The sequence below is a fragment of the Mus pahari genome, chromosome 13 (assembly GCF_900095145.1).
Source record: "Mus pahari chromosome 13, PAHARI_EIJ_v1.1, whole genome shotgun sequence".
In the NCBI taxonomy this organism is placed as follows: domain Eukaryota; kingdom Metazoa; phylum Chordata; class Mammalia; order Rodentia; family Muridae; genus Mus; species Mus pahari.
Window position 1 is genome coordinate 95,635,114 of NC_034602.1, and position 14,594 is coordinate 95,649,707.

General features: G+C 36.3%; 2 protein-coding genes across 2 annotated transcripts; both read left to right on the forward strand.

Annotated features, from left to right (window-relative positions):
* Window positions 1–1,345: 1,345 nt before the first annotated feature.
* LOC110330770 (olfactory receptor 146-like) lies at window positions 1,346–2,281 on the forward strand. Its single transcript, XM_021211079.1, has one exon. It carries the CDS (start codon window positions 1,346–1,348, stop codon window positions 2,279–2,281), a length of 936 nt encoding a protein of 311 aa, XP_021066738.1.
* An 8,900-nt stretch (window positions 2,282–11,181) lies between these two features.
* Window positions 11,182–12,102, forward strand: LOC110331005 (olfactory receptor 146-like). The gene has a single exon (XM_021211318.1). The coding sequence runs from the start codon at window positions 11,182–11,184 to the stop codon at window positions 12,100–12,102; it is 921 nt and encodes a 306-aa protein (XP_021066977.1).
* Window positions 12,103–14,594: the final 2,492 nt, after the last annotated feature.

Consider the following 14,594-nt stretch of genomic DNA (forward strand, 5'->3'; position numbering starts at 1 on the left):
GCTACTTACAGAGAATGTTTACTCCTAAAGGGCCAGGGTTGTTAATTACTAACAGTGCACTTGCCAGTCAGATTTTAAGCGCAAGTGTACCATGCCTGTGTCCTTCAATAGATGATAACTTTGAGAACATGCATAATTTCTTTTTTTTTTTTTTTTTAAAGATTTATTTATTTACTATATGTAAGTACACTGTAGCTGTCCTCAGACACTCCAGAAGAGGGCATCAGATCTTGTTTTTGGATGGTTGTGAGCCACCATGTGGTTGCTGGGATTTGAACTCCAGACCTTTGGAAGAGCAGTCGGGTGCTCTTACCCACTGAGCCATCTCACCAGCCCGCATAATTTCTTTTACTCTTAATTTCCTAATCAGCTTCCTGGGCATTGAAACAGTAGCTGTGTCATAAACTGTTTATAACTGTATAAAGCTGTAAAATTCTAGAAGTAGGCTATAATAATGGGGAAGTTGTCATAAATGAAAGTGAACCATTGTTACTTGGTCTTTCTTGGTCTGTTTAAGGCTAAATAAATGTTTGTAAGCAGATACATTTTATTCATAAAGCCCTTATCACATAGGCAACATTTTGTTACCTTAGCTGTTTAAAGTTAAATAAATGTGGTGAACAAATGAAAAAAAAAAAAAAAAAGAACTAATGGTTGTGTTTTTGTGTAAAGTTGACAAGGGGTCAATTGTACTGGCTACTTTTGTCAATTTGACACAGCTGGAGTTATCACAGAGAAAGGAGCTTCAGTTGGGGAAATGACCCCAGGAGATCCAGCTGTAAGGCATTTTCTCAATTAGTGATCAAGTAGGGGGGGAGGTCCCATTGTGGGTGGTGCTATCTCTGGGCTGGTAGTCTTGGGTTCTATAAGAGAGCAGGCTGACCAAGCCAGGGGAGGCAAGCCAGTAAAGAACATCCCTCCATGGCTTCTGTATCAGCTCCTGCTTTCTGACCTGATTGAGTTCCAGTCCTGCATCCTTTAGTGATCAAGAGCAGTATGGAAATGTAAGCCTAATAAATCCTTTCCTCCCCAACTTTCTTCTTCTTCATGATGTTTGTGCAGGAATAGAAACCCTGACTAAGACATGAGGTTTGACATGTTGAAATAGAAAATTGACACTACAAGAGTTTTTAACACTAAAAAGACAAATTTAATATTTTCTAAAAAATATCATTAACTTTGAAACTCAATTATAGAAAATATTAAAGTGAGACAACTTTTAAATAGTAAAGATGATACAGTAAGATGTAGTCATAAAGAATTTTAGGTGGTACCTGCTTCCAAAAGAAAAGCAAGTGTGTTCTTCTAAATCCATATCTTTTCCTTTCAGAATCTGACTGAGACCATGGAAAAATACAATCACTCTACAGTGACCAAATTCTTCCTTTCTGGCTTAACAGACCAACCAGAATTGCAGCTGCCACTGTTCCTCCTCTTCCTTGGAATCTACTTGCTCACAGTGCTGGGGAACCTGGGCATGATCATCCTCATCCTGCTCAGCTCACACCTGCACAAACCCATGTACTTCTTCCTCAACAGTCTGTCCTTCATTGACCTCTGCCAATCTACCGTCATTACCCCCAAAATGCTGGTAAATTTTGTGATGGAGAAGAATGAAATCTCCTACCCTGAATGCATAACTCAACTTTGCTTCTTTGTCATTTTTGCTGTTTCAGAGTGTTTTATGCTGGCTGCAATGGCATATGATCGCTATGTCGCCATCTGTAGACCCTTGCTTTACAGTAGCATCATGTCTCAACATAAGTGCCTTTCTCTTGTTTTAGGAGTTTACATTATAGCTATAGTTTGTGCATCAGCTCATGTAGGGTGCATATTTAGAGTTGATTTCTGCAGATTTCATGTGATTAACCATTATTTCTGTGATCTTATTTCTATCCTTAAGCTCTCATGCTCTAATATTTTTGTGAATGAGCTCGTAATTCTCATTTTTAGTCTAATTAATACCATTTTCCCAACTGTTACCATCCTCATTTCTTATATATTCATCATTATCAGCATCCTGCGCATTAAGTCCACTGAGGGAAGATCCAAAGCCTTTAGTACCTGTAGCTCTCACATCTCAGCTGTTGCTGTGTTTTTCGGTTCTGCTGCATTTGTGTATCTGAAACCATCATCATCAGGCTCCATCGATGAAGGAAAAATATCTTCCATATTCTACACTATCTTTGTGCCTATGCTCAACCCCCTAATCTATAGTCTGAGGAACAAGGATGTCAATATTGCTCTGAAGAAAATCATAGAAAAAAGATCATTTTTCTGATAAATACAATGTACAAAATATTTCATTAACTCTTAATTTGTGGCTACTACATAGTATAATTGGTTATGTTTTGATTTAGTTTATCCATGTTATTTTCTTCATTTCTTGAGATTCTATAACAATATTGATCTTTGATGGCTAACAATATTATTTTTTACAATATCTCACTTCATATCTTCTTCTTGGTGGTCACTGCCAAGTATCAAGAAATTATCTGGTATACCAGGCCTTGGTAATTTTCTTGATATTTACTTTCCACTAATACAGGTATATGGTATCCAATATGTAAAAAAATATTGTTTATTTATCATTTTGTGTTTCATTCAGTATTTTTGGTTTGGGTTAAAATACATTATACATAAATTTCACGAATTTCGCAAGAGTTTGTAAGACACCTGTGTTACATGAAATTTTAACCCCCAAAAGCCCAGATTAAAAAAAAAAACACACACACAATCCAGTTATTATAACTATAAGTTATCTGCCTCAATTGGGAAGGTATAGAACTATACATACTAAGCTATTCCCTACCTGTAAGACCTTTAACTATGTGCAGTTTCTCCTGGCCATGTGGTTCTGCTCCATTATTGTTTCTCCTTTCTCTTTGTCCTCTGTCCTTCCCTTCATGTTCTCCTCTCTGCTCTCGAAACTTTCTTGTCCCACCTTTTCCTTTCCCTGCCAATAATAGGCTCAAACTTTTATTGACAAGATCAAATGGGGAGAAGTTTCACATGAGATCACATGAATATGTGATCAACAGTTCATCACTGCTTCTTGAGGAAGCAGAACTACCACCAAAATAAAAAAAGCATCAGGGCAACCCACAACATTTCACCCCTTTTTGTCCATTAGAAAGGCCTTTTGTGTCAGATATTTTACTTAACATATTTACAATAGTTATATAGCCTAAAATGTTTCATACACACTAATGATGTCCAGACCATCACTTTTTGTCATTTTAAGTATATTATTCGAACATCTATCCTAATTTAAAGAGCCTACATCCTATATCTGAATTATATTTTGATTTCAAATTGCCTTAACATCTGAAAACCAACCTTTTAAATCTAAATCATCTTCCTTAGTGCTAAACAACTTAAATTTGTTTATGTAACTATAACTAGTCTTCAATCCCATCAGAAATCCAAGAACAAAATAAATATTGTCTGGATTTATAGGAAGCACAAAAATATAAGTTCCAAACTTATCGAATTTGCAGAGATAGTTGACTCCCTGGTCAATCCCCCATTCCTCAAATTGTGGGACCATCTGTCTTCAGCCTTCTGGCCCAGAGCTGTCTGACATACTTTAAGTGAAGAAGGAACTATGAGTATCTAGCTTGGCCTGTCTTGACAGAGCTAAGCATTTGACTTTCCCACATTGTGTGTCCTTGGATTGTGTTATTATTTTTTTGTCTGTAGATGAATTAAGGAAATTCTTGTCAAGTATCTACCATGGTATAACAAAAACAACTCTATATGGAGGTTATGATGTATAAAATATCTTCTTTGAACAGTATAGGGGGTATTGTCATTAACATACATATCTTAGTCAAAATTCTAATGAAATGATTGTAAATGTCATATGCTGTGGATTCCTGGTGCTTTTGAAGATTTCCTATATGAAGTATATCTGAACTGCTAAGCCTTGACTACTTTTAGCTATTTGTAGTTTAATAATATTGAATATTCATTATATTTATGTCTGAATTTAATATAACTATGAGGTTATTATCTGCACTGTAACTTGCATTATTTAATCACACAAAACAGTTTGTAATAGCAGTTATAGAAGGATTATCTCAAAGCCTTTTATTCTTAAATGTGTTGCGAAGGCACAAAGCCTATATATGACTAACAATATTAATTTTAAATTTTGTATTAATGTACAAAGATTTGTACTAATGAAAACCTTAAACCAGTTTCAATATATGAATTCTGTACAAATGTAATAAATCATAACTTCAATTTTGCATCAAATATAAAGATTTCTACCAATGTTAGTTTGTGGGTATACAAAACTTTAAGAATAAACTTAGTATCTGCATGGCATTTCCTTCAGCAAATACTTTGTCTCCATATTTGCTCCCATGTGTACCTTGTTTCCACTATAGGAAGGGCAAAAGCACCCACACTTTGTTCTTGTCTCATCTTGAGCATCATGTGATCTGTGAATTGTATATTGGGTACACTGAGCTTTTGGATTAATATATAAGTATCAGTGAGTGCACACCATGTGTGTTCTTTTGTGATTGGGTTACCTCACTCAGGCTGATATTTTCAAATTCCATCCATTGGCCTGTGAATTTCACGAAGTCATAGTTTTTAATAGCTAAGTAGTATTCCATTGTGTAAATGTTCCACAGTTTCTGGATCTATTCCTCTGTTGAGGGACATACAAGCTCTTTCAAGCTTCTCATTATAAATAAGGCTGCTATGAACACAGTGGAGCATGTGTGCTTATTACAAGTTGGATACTTCTTTCCTGCCCAAAATGGGAAATAAAATATCCATGGAAGAAGTTGCAAAGACAAAGTTTGGAGCTAAGATGAAAGGTTGGACCATCCAGAGGCTTCCACACCTGGGGTCCATCCCATAATCAGTCACCAAACACAGACACTATTGTATACACCAGTAAGATTTTGCTGAAAGGACCCTGATATAGCTTTCTCTTGTAAGGCTATGCCAGTGCCTGGCAAATACAGAAGTGGATGCCCACAGTCATCTATAGGCTAGAACACAGGATATATGTATATGAAGCCCATATCTTCTCTAACCAAACAAGGTTTCAAGTTGAAGTTTTGGAACACCAACTCAGCCACAGAAACTTCGACTTAAACTTGTGCTGCTTAATAGATTTCCTGGCGTATAGATGACACATAAATTGGACAAGTGGGCAAACAGCAACTGATCCATCTTGAGATTTATGTCACGAATCTGGGCTCAACACTGACACTGCCTGAAGTTACAAGTCCAGAGGCTGGAGACCTAGGCAGAATAAACACTACTGTAACAAAAATCAGTGAAATGTCTCTTAATGATAATCTTCTATACTCATGGATTGGTGGCTAACTCAATTGTTACCATAGAGACTTCACTCAGCAACTGATGGAAAGCAATTCAGAGAATCAAACATTAGGCAAAGCCCAGAGTTTTGTGCACATGAAGAAGAAGGAATATAGAAACCAAAAGCAGTAAAGTACTCCACAAGAAAACCTACAGAGACTAACCTTGGTTCATAAGTGTTCACAGAGTCTCAACCATCAATCAGGGAGCATGCATATAACTAACCTGTACCCTCTGCCTGTATTTTACAGTTGGCTAGATAGGTTCTTGTGTGAATCCTAACAGTGTAAGCAGGGCACTTGTTGCTTGAATTTGGAACCCTGTCCTCCTACTGGGTTACCTCCTTCAGACTAGATAGGAGAGAAGGTGTCTAGTCTTGCTACAACCTCATATGCCATGATTGTGTGATACCAGGGGGAGGCCTGCCTTTTTCTGAAAAGAAATGAAAGAGGAGTGGACAGGAATCAAGAAGGGGGAATGATATGGAGGGGGACTGAGAGGAGTAGAGGGAGAAAATCCTACAGTCAATAAAAAAAAATTTCAATAAGTAAAGAAAGAAAGTGAAAGTGTTAATGCATGTGAAACATCAAATTTCATGTATAGTCATGTTTTCCAATGTAAGTTGAATATTGTTTGTTCTTGTAACTACAGACTATATACAAAGCATAGTTATGATTTAAACCAGCCTAAATGACTCTGGTCCAGCTGTGTTCTGGACTCTGCCATAGGATATGCATTATTTTCTTCAGAATATATATGAATTACAATGTTACTATACTGTTTTTGCTATAATATTTCCATGAATAAAAATAAATATTAATTTAATTGTGATGAGTCATTGCATATTTAGAACAATGCACTGTGATTTTTATATATTTAAATTCATGGACAATGTAATGAAATCCGGCAATATAAGTCAAGATTTGTGAACAGAGGATAGTTTCATTCCATTCCAAATAAAACACTCCCTCCTTATGTATATAAATGCATACATTCTGAAAAGGCTCAAAAACTTACATCATTTAATATCATTCCTTCTTAGTTTAATATATTATTTTTTCCTTGATATGCTGCAATTCAGTGTAATATTTAAGCATGTGGATGCTTTATTGCTTACACATGGACACTTCCATAAGTGTCTCAGGTATCAGAACACCAGTCAACTATAACAGTTACCAGGAAAGCAGAATGAAAGGCCCTGGTTCAGGAATCAAACATAGCTTCAAATTGTGTGGTTGAGTTATTAAGCATCAATGCTTAATGTTCTTATTCTACTAAGTGAGGTGTTTTTAATTGCTTGAGAAAATAAGCATTGTACTAAGAAAATACTTCAGCACCATACAAATGCTCAATCAATACTGATCATTAAAAAAGATCATGTCTACATGGAATAGTTTATATTCATGTTAAGGATTTATGATTTTCCTTTGTGTAAATATCCTTTTTAATGTATGTTCCTTGAAGGACAAATAAATTGACCTAATATTTCTGTCCTACTCATTAAATTTTTGTAAACATTAACGTGTATTTTACATAGGTAGAGCATCCCGGAGATGTGTAGAATTGATGTGAATGTGTTTGAGAGTTGGTACATGCAAAGGCTTTAACATGTGAGATAGGCAGTTGGCATTTTCAAGAAGCTTCCAGTCTGAGGTTAGTCTATCAGACAGGCTGGCACATTGTAAAAGGATATCCTCATTTCTATTTCCAAGTTTCTATTATTTTAATTTTGATGAGCAATGTAATAAGCTTAAGTCTAAATGGGCCCCCAGGGCAACTAATGACTAAATCATGAAAATCTCCAAGGGCATTTGAAAGAAATTATAGAGGGGGCAATGAAGGTATTCAAGTCTTTACAGCATGCACATGCCATGATCATCATAATACAAATTTCACATCTCAGAGCCTGAGGAGGAGAAACCCTGAACTCTTCTAAGTACAAAAGAAGAAGACTTGAGTTTCCTTTACAACACAGTAGAAATTCTGATGTTGCATAAAAGAGCAAGTAGCTCCAGTTGCAGTGTTCTTGCTGGCATTGAGTTGGCCATCATCAGTGAGAGCATCACAGTAAGTTCAAGGTCAGGATGAACTGGTGAGACATTGTTTCAGACAACCCAGTTTCTGGGATATAGCTCAGCCGTAGAGAGCTAACTTAGCAAGCTTAGATAATGAGGCTGATTCTCAGTCTTGAGAAGAAATGCACCGGGGGTTCTGGAAGGGAAGTCTTTCTATATATGTTTTTTCTTCGAATGATACTTCACTATATATTCACTGAATACATAACAGCTAAAAGTAGTAAGGTTCTAAATACTCAGTTATCTTAAAAAGCTTAATTTTTCTAAAAAATCGTTTTAATTAAGAATAGCACAGATATATTTTCTTAGGATCATTATTTTACATAAGAATAATCTTTAATTTCTCTCTCATAAGCAGGTAAAAGCAGTAATCTATGTTGTGTGACATTAGGTTTTCTCATCTTTTATTTTAACCTAAATGTTATAAGTGTAAAAGATGTCCAATTGTGATTTAAATTGCATTTTTGATTGATATTACTGAAATTTTATTTATAACCAATTGCCATTTACTTAAGAGTTTTGATGAAAATGTGTTCAAATCAGATTCTTGTTTTTCTCAAGTTAGAGAAATTTCCTGAGTAATTTTTATTGCATTAAAAAATAACATATACTATTTCTTGATGCATATATAATTTGAAAATTTTTTTTCAAGGTGAACAAATTTTTTATACTTTGATAAAGTATCACAGAACTTTCTCTTTGTTAACATTTCATTATAATCAAGTTTAGAATTAGGTTTACAGAACTAATTTAATTTACAAGTGTCTAGGATCCAAAGATTCCTTATGGCAGTATGTGTCCTGTAATAAAATGTATTATCATTAATTATTGTGAGTATATTAAAGCTGTTAAAATTCTACTGGATGATGACCTAAATTTGATTTCCTTCAGTTGTCACCTAATGAACTAATAAGCTGTCAGGAAACACAAGGAAACTCCCATTGCATTTTTTGTTTGTTTGTTCCTGTCTTCAGTTCCCTGCTGGCCTTAACTGCTTTGTATTCTTTTACTGTCTTTCATTATCTCAACATAGAAAATTTCAATTTCAGGTAATTTAGTTTGTTTTATTTGAAAATAAATCACAAATTGCAATTGGTATAGAAGTGAAACTAAGGTCACTAAAAAATGTTTCTGTTAATATCTAGAGGGATTTTATATTCAAAATTAGCATTTTAACCACAACATATGTATAAGAATATTTTTGTATTATTTGTTGGAATGAATCTAAAGTTAGTGAATTTTTAATCTTTATTGTCTATATAATTGCTCAGTTATTCCAAAACTAACATTGAAAAGAACATTCTTGGGCTATTTTCTTTGTATAATTTGCTAAACATAAATTAGCCATACTTATGAGAATCTATTTTCTAGATGCTCTATTTGGATGTTTTGATATTTGTCCCTACCTTTTAGGTGATACCTATTACAGGTACCATTCCCCAGACACCCAACCCATTGAATCCCTACCCAAACACCACCCTTCACATCAATTCACAGCAAAAATGCACATTGTCAACTGAGGCCAGACAGGAAACCCAGTAAGGGGAGCAGTACCCAAAAGCAAGCAGGCAGGCAAGGAACAGATTTCGGTGTCAGCCAGTACTCCAGTATTGGAGGACACACATGAAGATTAAACTGCTACATATGTACAGGGGGTCTAGCTCCAGCCCATGTGCACTATGTGGTAAATGGTTCAGTCTCTGGGAATACTAAAGGGTAAAAGTTACTTGATACTCTTGGTCTTCCTGTGTGGTCCTTGTCCTATTTAGCTACCACCATCCTTTGCCCAGTTATCCCACTAAGACTTCTAGAGCTCATCCAACATTTGGCAGTAGGATTCTGCATTGGATAGAACCTCGCAGAGGACTATTATGCTAGGTTCTTCTCTGCAGGTATATCAGAGTATTATTAACAACATCAGGAATGGGTTCTATTATTGGTTGGCCATTCCCTCAGTCTCTGCTCTACCTTTGTTCCTGCATATCTTGGAGGCAGGACACATTTTAGGTTGAAGGTTTTGTGGGTAGATTGATTTACTTGGCTTCTCAATGGGAGTGCTTCCTGGCTACAGATAGCAGCCACTTCCTGATCCATTTTACCCAATTCTAGGAGTCTCAGCATGATTTGTACCCCCAAAGAACCTCTGGGGCTTCCCTCCATCCCAAGTTGCTAGCAAGTACTTTTGATTGCTCACACATATATGCCCTACATCCCTACCTATTTCCATTTTCTCCTTCCTGTTCTTCCTTCATTTGAGCCCCAACCCAGTATGCTCCTCTCCACATCTCTTATTCTGAGTTCCTTTCCTCTGTCCACTTCTGATATCTATTTTAGTTCTGCTTCTGAGATTGATTTAGTCATCCTTGTTTTTGAATGTGTGGATTTTAGCGTGGAAGCTTGCTTTGAATTTAATTTTCCAGGATGTCTTTAATCACTCTTAAGTAAGATGTGCAAACCAATGTCAATTTATTGATAACACATATGATGGGGTTATTTGTTAGTTGGCTAGTTTGCTTTTTAGTAAAGTTGCCACACTTTTACTGACTTTGAATTACAACCCCAAATCCAATTGTTTCCTTTGCAAAGCACATAATAAGCTGATTGATATAGCTTCAGACGTTTTTCATTTAATAATTTCTTAAAGAGCTGCCTTTTACTTTCTTTGTGAAGAGAGAGTGTTCATGTATAAGTGTATGTGTGTGTGCATGAGTGCAAATGTGTGTGTGTGTGTGTGTGTGTGTGTGTGTGTGTGCGTGTGTGTAAATATCCGTGGAAGCCAGGAAATAACCTTCAACATTCTTTTAAATCAGTTACCTAATATTTTTATTATTTTTATTCACTTTATAATTGGATTCTGCCCCCTCCTTCCCATCCATTCTATTCTGCCAGACCCAGCTATAAAAATCCATACATCAATTATTCCCTACCCTTCCCCTAATATAAATCTTTCACTGTTTGTTAATATTAATGTGAGATAGTTTATATTATGTGGCTATTGAGAATGATTTATTCATATGTAAGTGGGCTACTGGTTTATATAAATTAATCTTATATTTTCTCACATTGCTGGCAATGTTTATCAGCTCTAGAAGTCATGTGGAAGCATTTTTGGGTCACTTATGTATGCTAAAATATCACCTACAAATAAAGGTAAATCAATCCTAATTCATATTAACATTTACTTTGTAAAATAGTTAATATATATATTTGTTATGTAACTGAACAAGGAAACATATTTTTAATTCTTGCTTTTTTTTCCTGGGAATATGCTTTTCACACACTGATTCATAGAAGTTGAAAAGAAAAAAAGAAATTTTGAAACATTAAGATACTTATTCCAAAAATTTTGGCAGTAATTGTCCCTCGATTGTTATGCCTCCCCTATTTTTGAGATAGGCAAAATTGTGTTTTGAAAAAGATTTTAAAGTCATCATTCAAATCAGCTACTTTACTTTCTCATACATACTTCTTAATAAATGGTGTGGTTTAGAGATAGTATTTAGAAATACTTGCTACAAAGGTTTGACATATTGAAGCTAAAAATTAACAGTACAAAAGTTTTCAATATTAAATAGAAAAAAATATTTTCTAAAAAGTACAATTAACATTGAAAATCAAATATAGAAAATATAAAACTACATAGTGAAGATGGTCCAGTAAGAAGTCATCATAAAAAGTTATAGGTGGTACTTGCTTCCAAAAGAAGAACAAATGTATTTCTCAAAAGTCCATTTTTTCCTTTCAGAATCTGACTGAGAGCATGGAAAAAGGCAATCACTCTACAGTGACCAAATTCTTCCTCTCTGGCTTAACAGACCAACCAGAGCTGCAGCTGCCCCTCTTCCTCCTCTTCCTTGGAATCTACCTACTCACAGTGCTGTGGAACCTGGGCATGATCATCCTCATCCTGCTCAGCTCAAACCTGCACACACCCATGTACTTCTTCCTCAGCAGTCTGTCCTTCATTGACCTCTGCCAATCTACTGTTATTATCCCCAAAATGCTGGTAAACTTTGTGATGGAGAAGAATGAAATCTCCTACCCTGAGTGCATGATTCAACTTTACTTCTTTCTTCTTTTTGCTATTTCAGAATGTTACATGCTGGCTGCAATGGCATATGATCGCTATGTTGCCATCTGTAGCCCCTTGCTTTACAGTATCATCATGTCTCAATNTAAGTGCCTTTCTCTTGTTTTAGGAGNTTACATTATAGGCCTAGNTTGTGCATCAGTTCATGTAGGGTGTACATTTAGGATTGATTTCTGCAAATCTGATTTGATCAACCATTATTTCTGTGACCTTATTTCTATCCTTAATCTCTCATGCTCTAATATTTTTGTGAATGAGCTCGTAATTCTAATTTCTAGTGTAATTGATATCATTTTCCCAAACCTGACTATCCTCAGTTCTTATGCTTTCATCATCATAAGCATCCTACGCAATAAATCCACTGAGGGAAGATCTAAAGCCTTCAGCACCTGCAGTTCCCACATCTCAGCTGTTGCTGTCTTTTATATCTCTGCTGCACTTCCGTATCTGAAACCATCGTCTACCCATTCTATGGATGAAGGAAAAGTGGCTTCTATATTTTACACCATCATTGTTCCCATGGTAAACCCTATAATCTACAGCCTGAGGAATAAGGATGTGAAAATTGCTCTGAAGAAAATTATTGAATGAAGATAATTCTTCTGATAAATATTATTTACAAAAGTTTCATTAGCTCATAATATAGGGCTACTACATAGTATGAGTTGAATATGATTTAATTTTGACAGTGAGTAATTGTTCTTCACTTTATGATTCTATGAAATTATTTCTCTTCCATGACTTTTGCAATACTATTTTCAACAATATCTTACCTCATATCTTCTTCTTGTGGTTCATTGCTATGTCTCCAGAAAATATTTGTTAGTACTATTCCTTGGTAATTTTTCTTCCTATTTTTCATTATTATAAATATATGCCTTCTATTATGTTCCAAAATAGTGTTGCTTATTAAACATTCTGTGTTTCATACTGTATTTTCTGGCTTGGTTACATTGCACTTTATATAAATTTGACAAGTTCTTCAAGAGTCTGTAAGAAAGTGTTGATATTTAAATGTTAAAAGGGAAAGTTTAGAAAAATATTACTTATAGTTTATCTGAAATAAGTCATGACACAAATGTAAAAACATTGTTTACTTTTTATTTTATTTTGGGGGGTATTCATGTACATGCTTGTATGTTAAATTGCATGTGTACATATAAGTAAATGACTGTACATATATGCATGGAAAATTCAGAGGTGGAGTTCAGGCATTGTTCCTAAGAAGCTGTCTATCTGGTTTTATAAAGACAGTACTCACTCTTCATTGCATATGGCCTATAATACAATATATTCAGACAAATTCCATATCTTCCAATTCCATGATCCATTTCCTGGTGTTCTGAAAAACATATCTGTGTATACCTTTACAAACTTTTGAATATCCACAATAAGAATATGCAAAAAATCATAAGTTCATCATTATACTAAGCAACTGAAACTTGCACAACAGAATTAGAACTAAAACTTCTTCTGATATTCCAATTGCTTATCAACAGTGAGTCTGAACACTAAGCTCATGTGGCTGGTCAAAAACCTGATACCTTCATGAGGATTATGGAGATCCCGATCACCACAAAACAAAGGTAAAAATGTCCATACCATGAGACACTTCCAAGCTTCTGCCTCCACATGCCCATGTTTCCTAGTTAAACCACAAAAGGACAGACAAAAGATAAAAGCAAGATGTTTTATCACTATGAAAATAATATAGATTTAAGAAAGACAAATAATGCAAAACAGAAATTATAAATTTAGTCAAAGAATTAAAATAGGATATTAATGCTGATAGTAGACTTAGAAAATAAAAATAGTTAAGAAGTAGCTGGTGAGGGAGCCATCTTTGCAACAGGTCACACATTCTCCAGTTCACGCTGGAGAGAGTGTGGGCAGCAGAAGCAGAACAGCTTCTAGGACAGACCCCGTTTTCAGGGCACCTACCCCTCCACAGGTGAGGTGTCTGCCCTAGAGGGCTCTTACTGCTGGAGCTGGCGAGGGAGACTTCTATGCTCCTGGTCACCCAGGCTCCAGACTGTGCAGGTGAGAGTGTGGACTGCAGAAGCTACACAGCTTCTGGGACAGACCACGTTTTCAGGGCACCTTCCCCGCCAGAGGAGAGGTGGCTGCCCAGGAGGGCTCTCACTATCTGAGCTGGTGAGGGAGCCATCTTTGCTCCGGGTTACACAGGCTCCTGTCTGCACAGTTGAGAGTGCAGACTGCAGAAGCAACACAGCTTCTGGGACAGACCCAGTTTTGGGCTCCAGATACCCGGGCATCTTAGTTTCCAGAGGAGAGGCAGTCAGCCAGTAGGGTCTGTCACAGGTGAGAGAGCCATATTGTGTCCAAGGTCCCTCAGAAACTATTCTTTGCAGGTGAGTGTGCAAAGTGCAGAGGCAACACTGGGACAGGCCCCATTTCGGGACTACATCTTCAGCCAGGAGGTAGGTCTGAATGCCAGTACTCTGTGAACCTTTCCTGCAACAGGAGAGCTTGCCTGTGGATTGTACTCTGACCAAGGAGACTCAGGAGAGAGCTGGACTCCCAGGACTGATGACAGAGGCTAACAGAATCACAGGAGGAACAAGCTCCAACCAGAGACAATTATAACAACTAACTCCAGAGATTACCAAATGGAGAAAGGCAGACTTAAGAATCTTACTAACAGAAACCAAGACCAGACACCATCATCAGAACCCAGCACTCCAACTTCAGCCAGTCCTGGATACCCCAACATACCCGAAATGCATGACTCGGATAGAAAGACATATCTCATGAAGCTCGTAGAAAATCTTAAGAAGGGCATTAATAACTCACTTAAAGAAACACAGGAGAACACAGTTAAACAGGACAAAGCCCTTAAGAAATCACAGGAGAACACTGCTAAACAGGTATAAAGAATTAAACAACAACAGGAAAACACTGCTACACAAGTAGAAGTCCTTAAAGAGGAAACACAAAAAACACTTAAGGAATTACAGGAACTATATATGACCTAGCACAAGGCAAGGCCTGGGCCAAGTAGTGGGAGTGGGTGGGTAGGGGAACAGAGGTGGGGGGAGGGGTATGGGAAACTTTCGGTATAG

What these genes read in the sequence shown, in the direction of transcription:
- LOC110330770 (XM_021211079.1), top strand. Translation starts at nt 1,346, where the DNA reads ATGGAAAAATACAATCACTCTACAGTGACCAAATTCTTCCTTTCTGGC.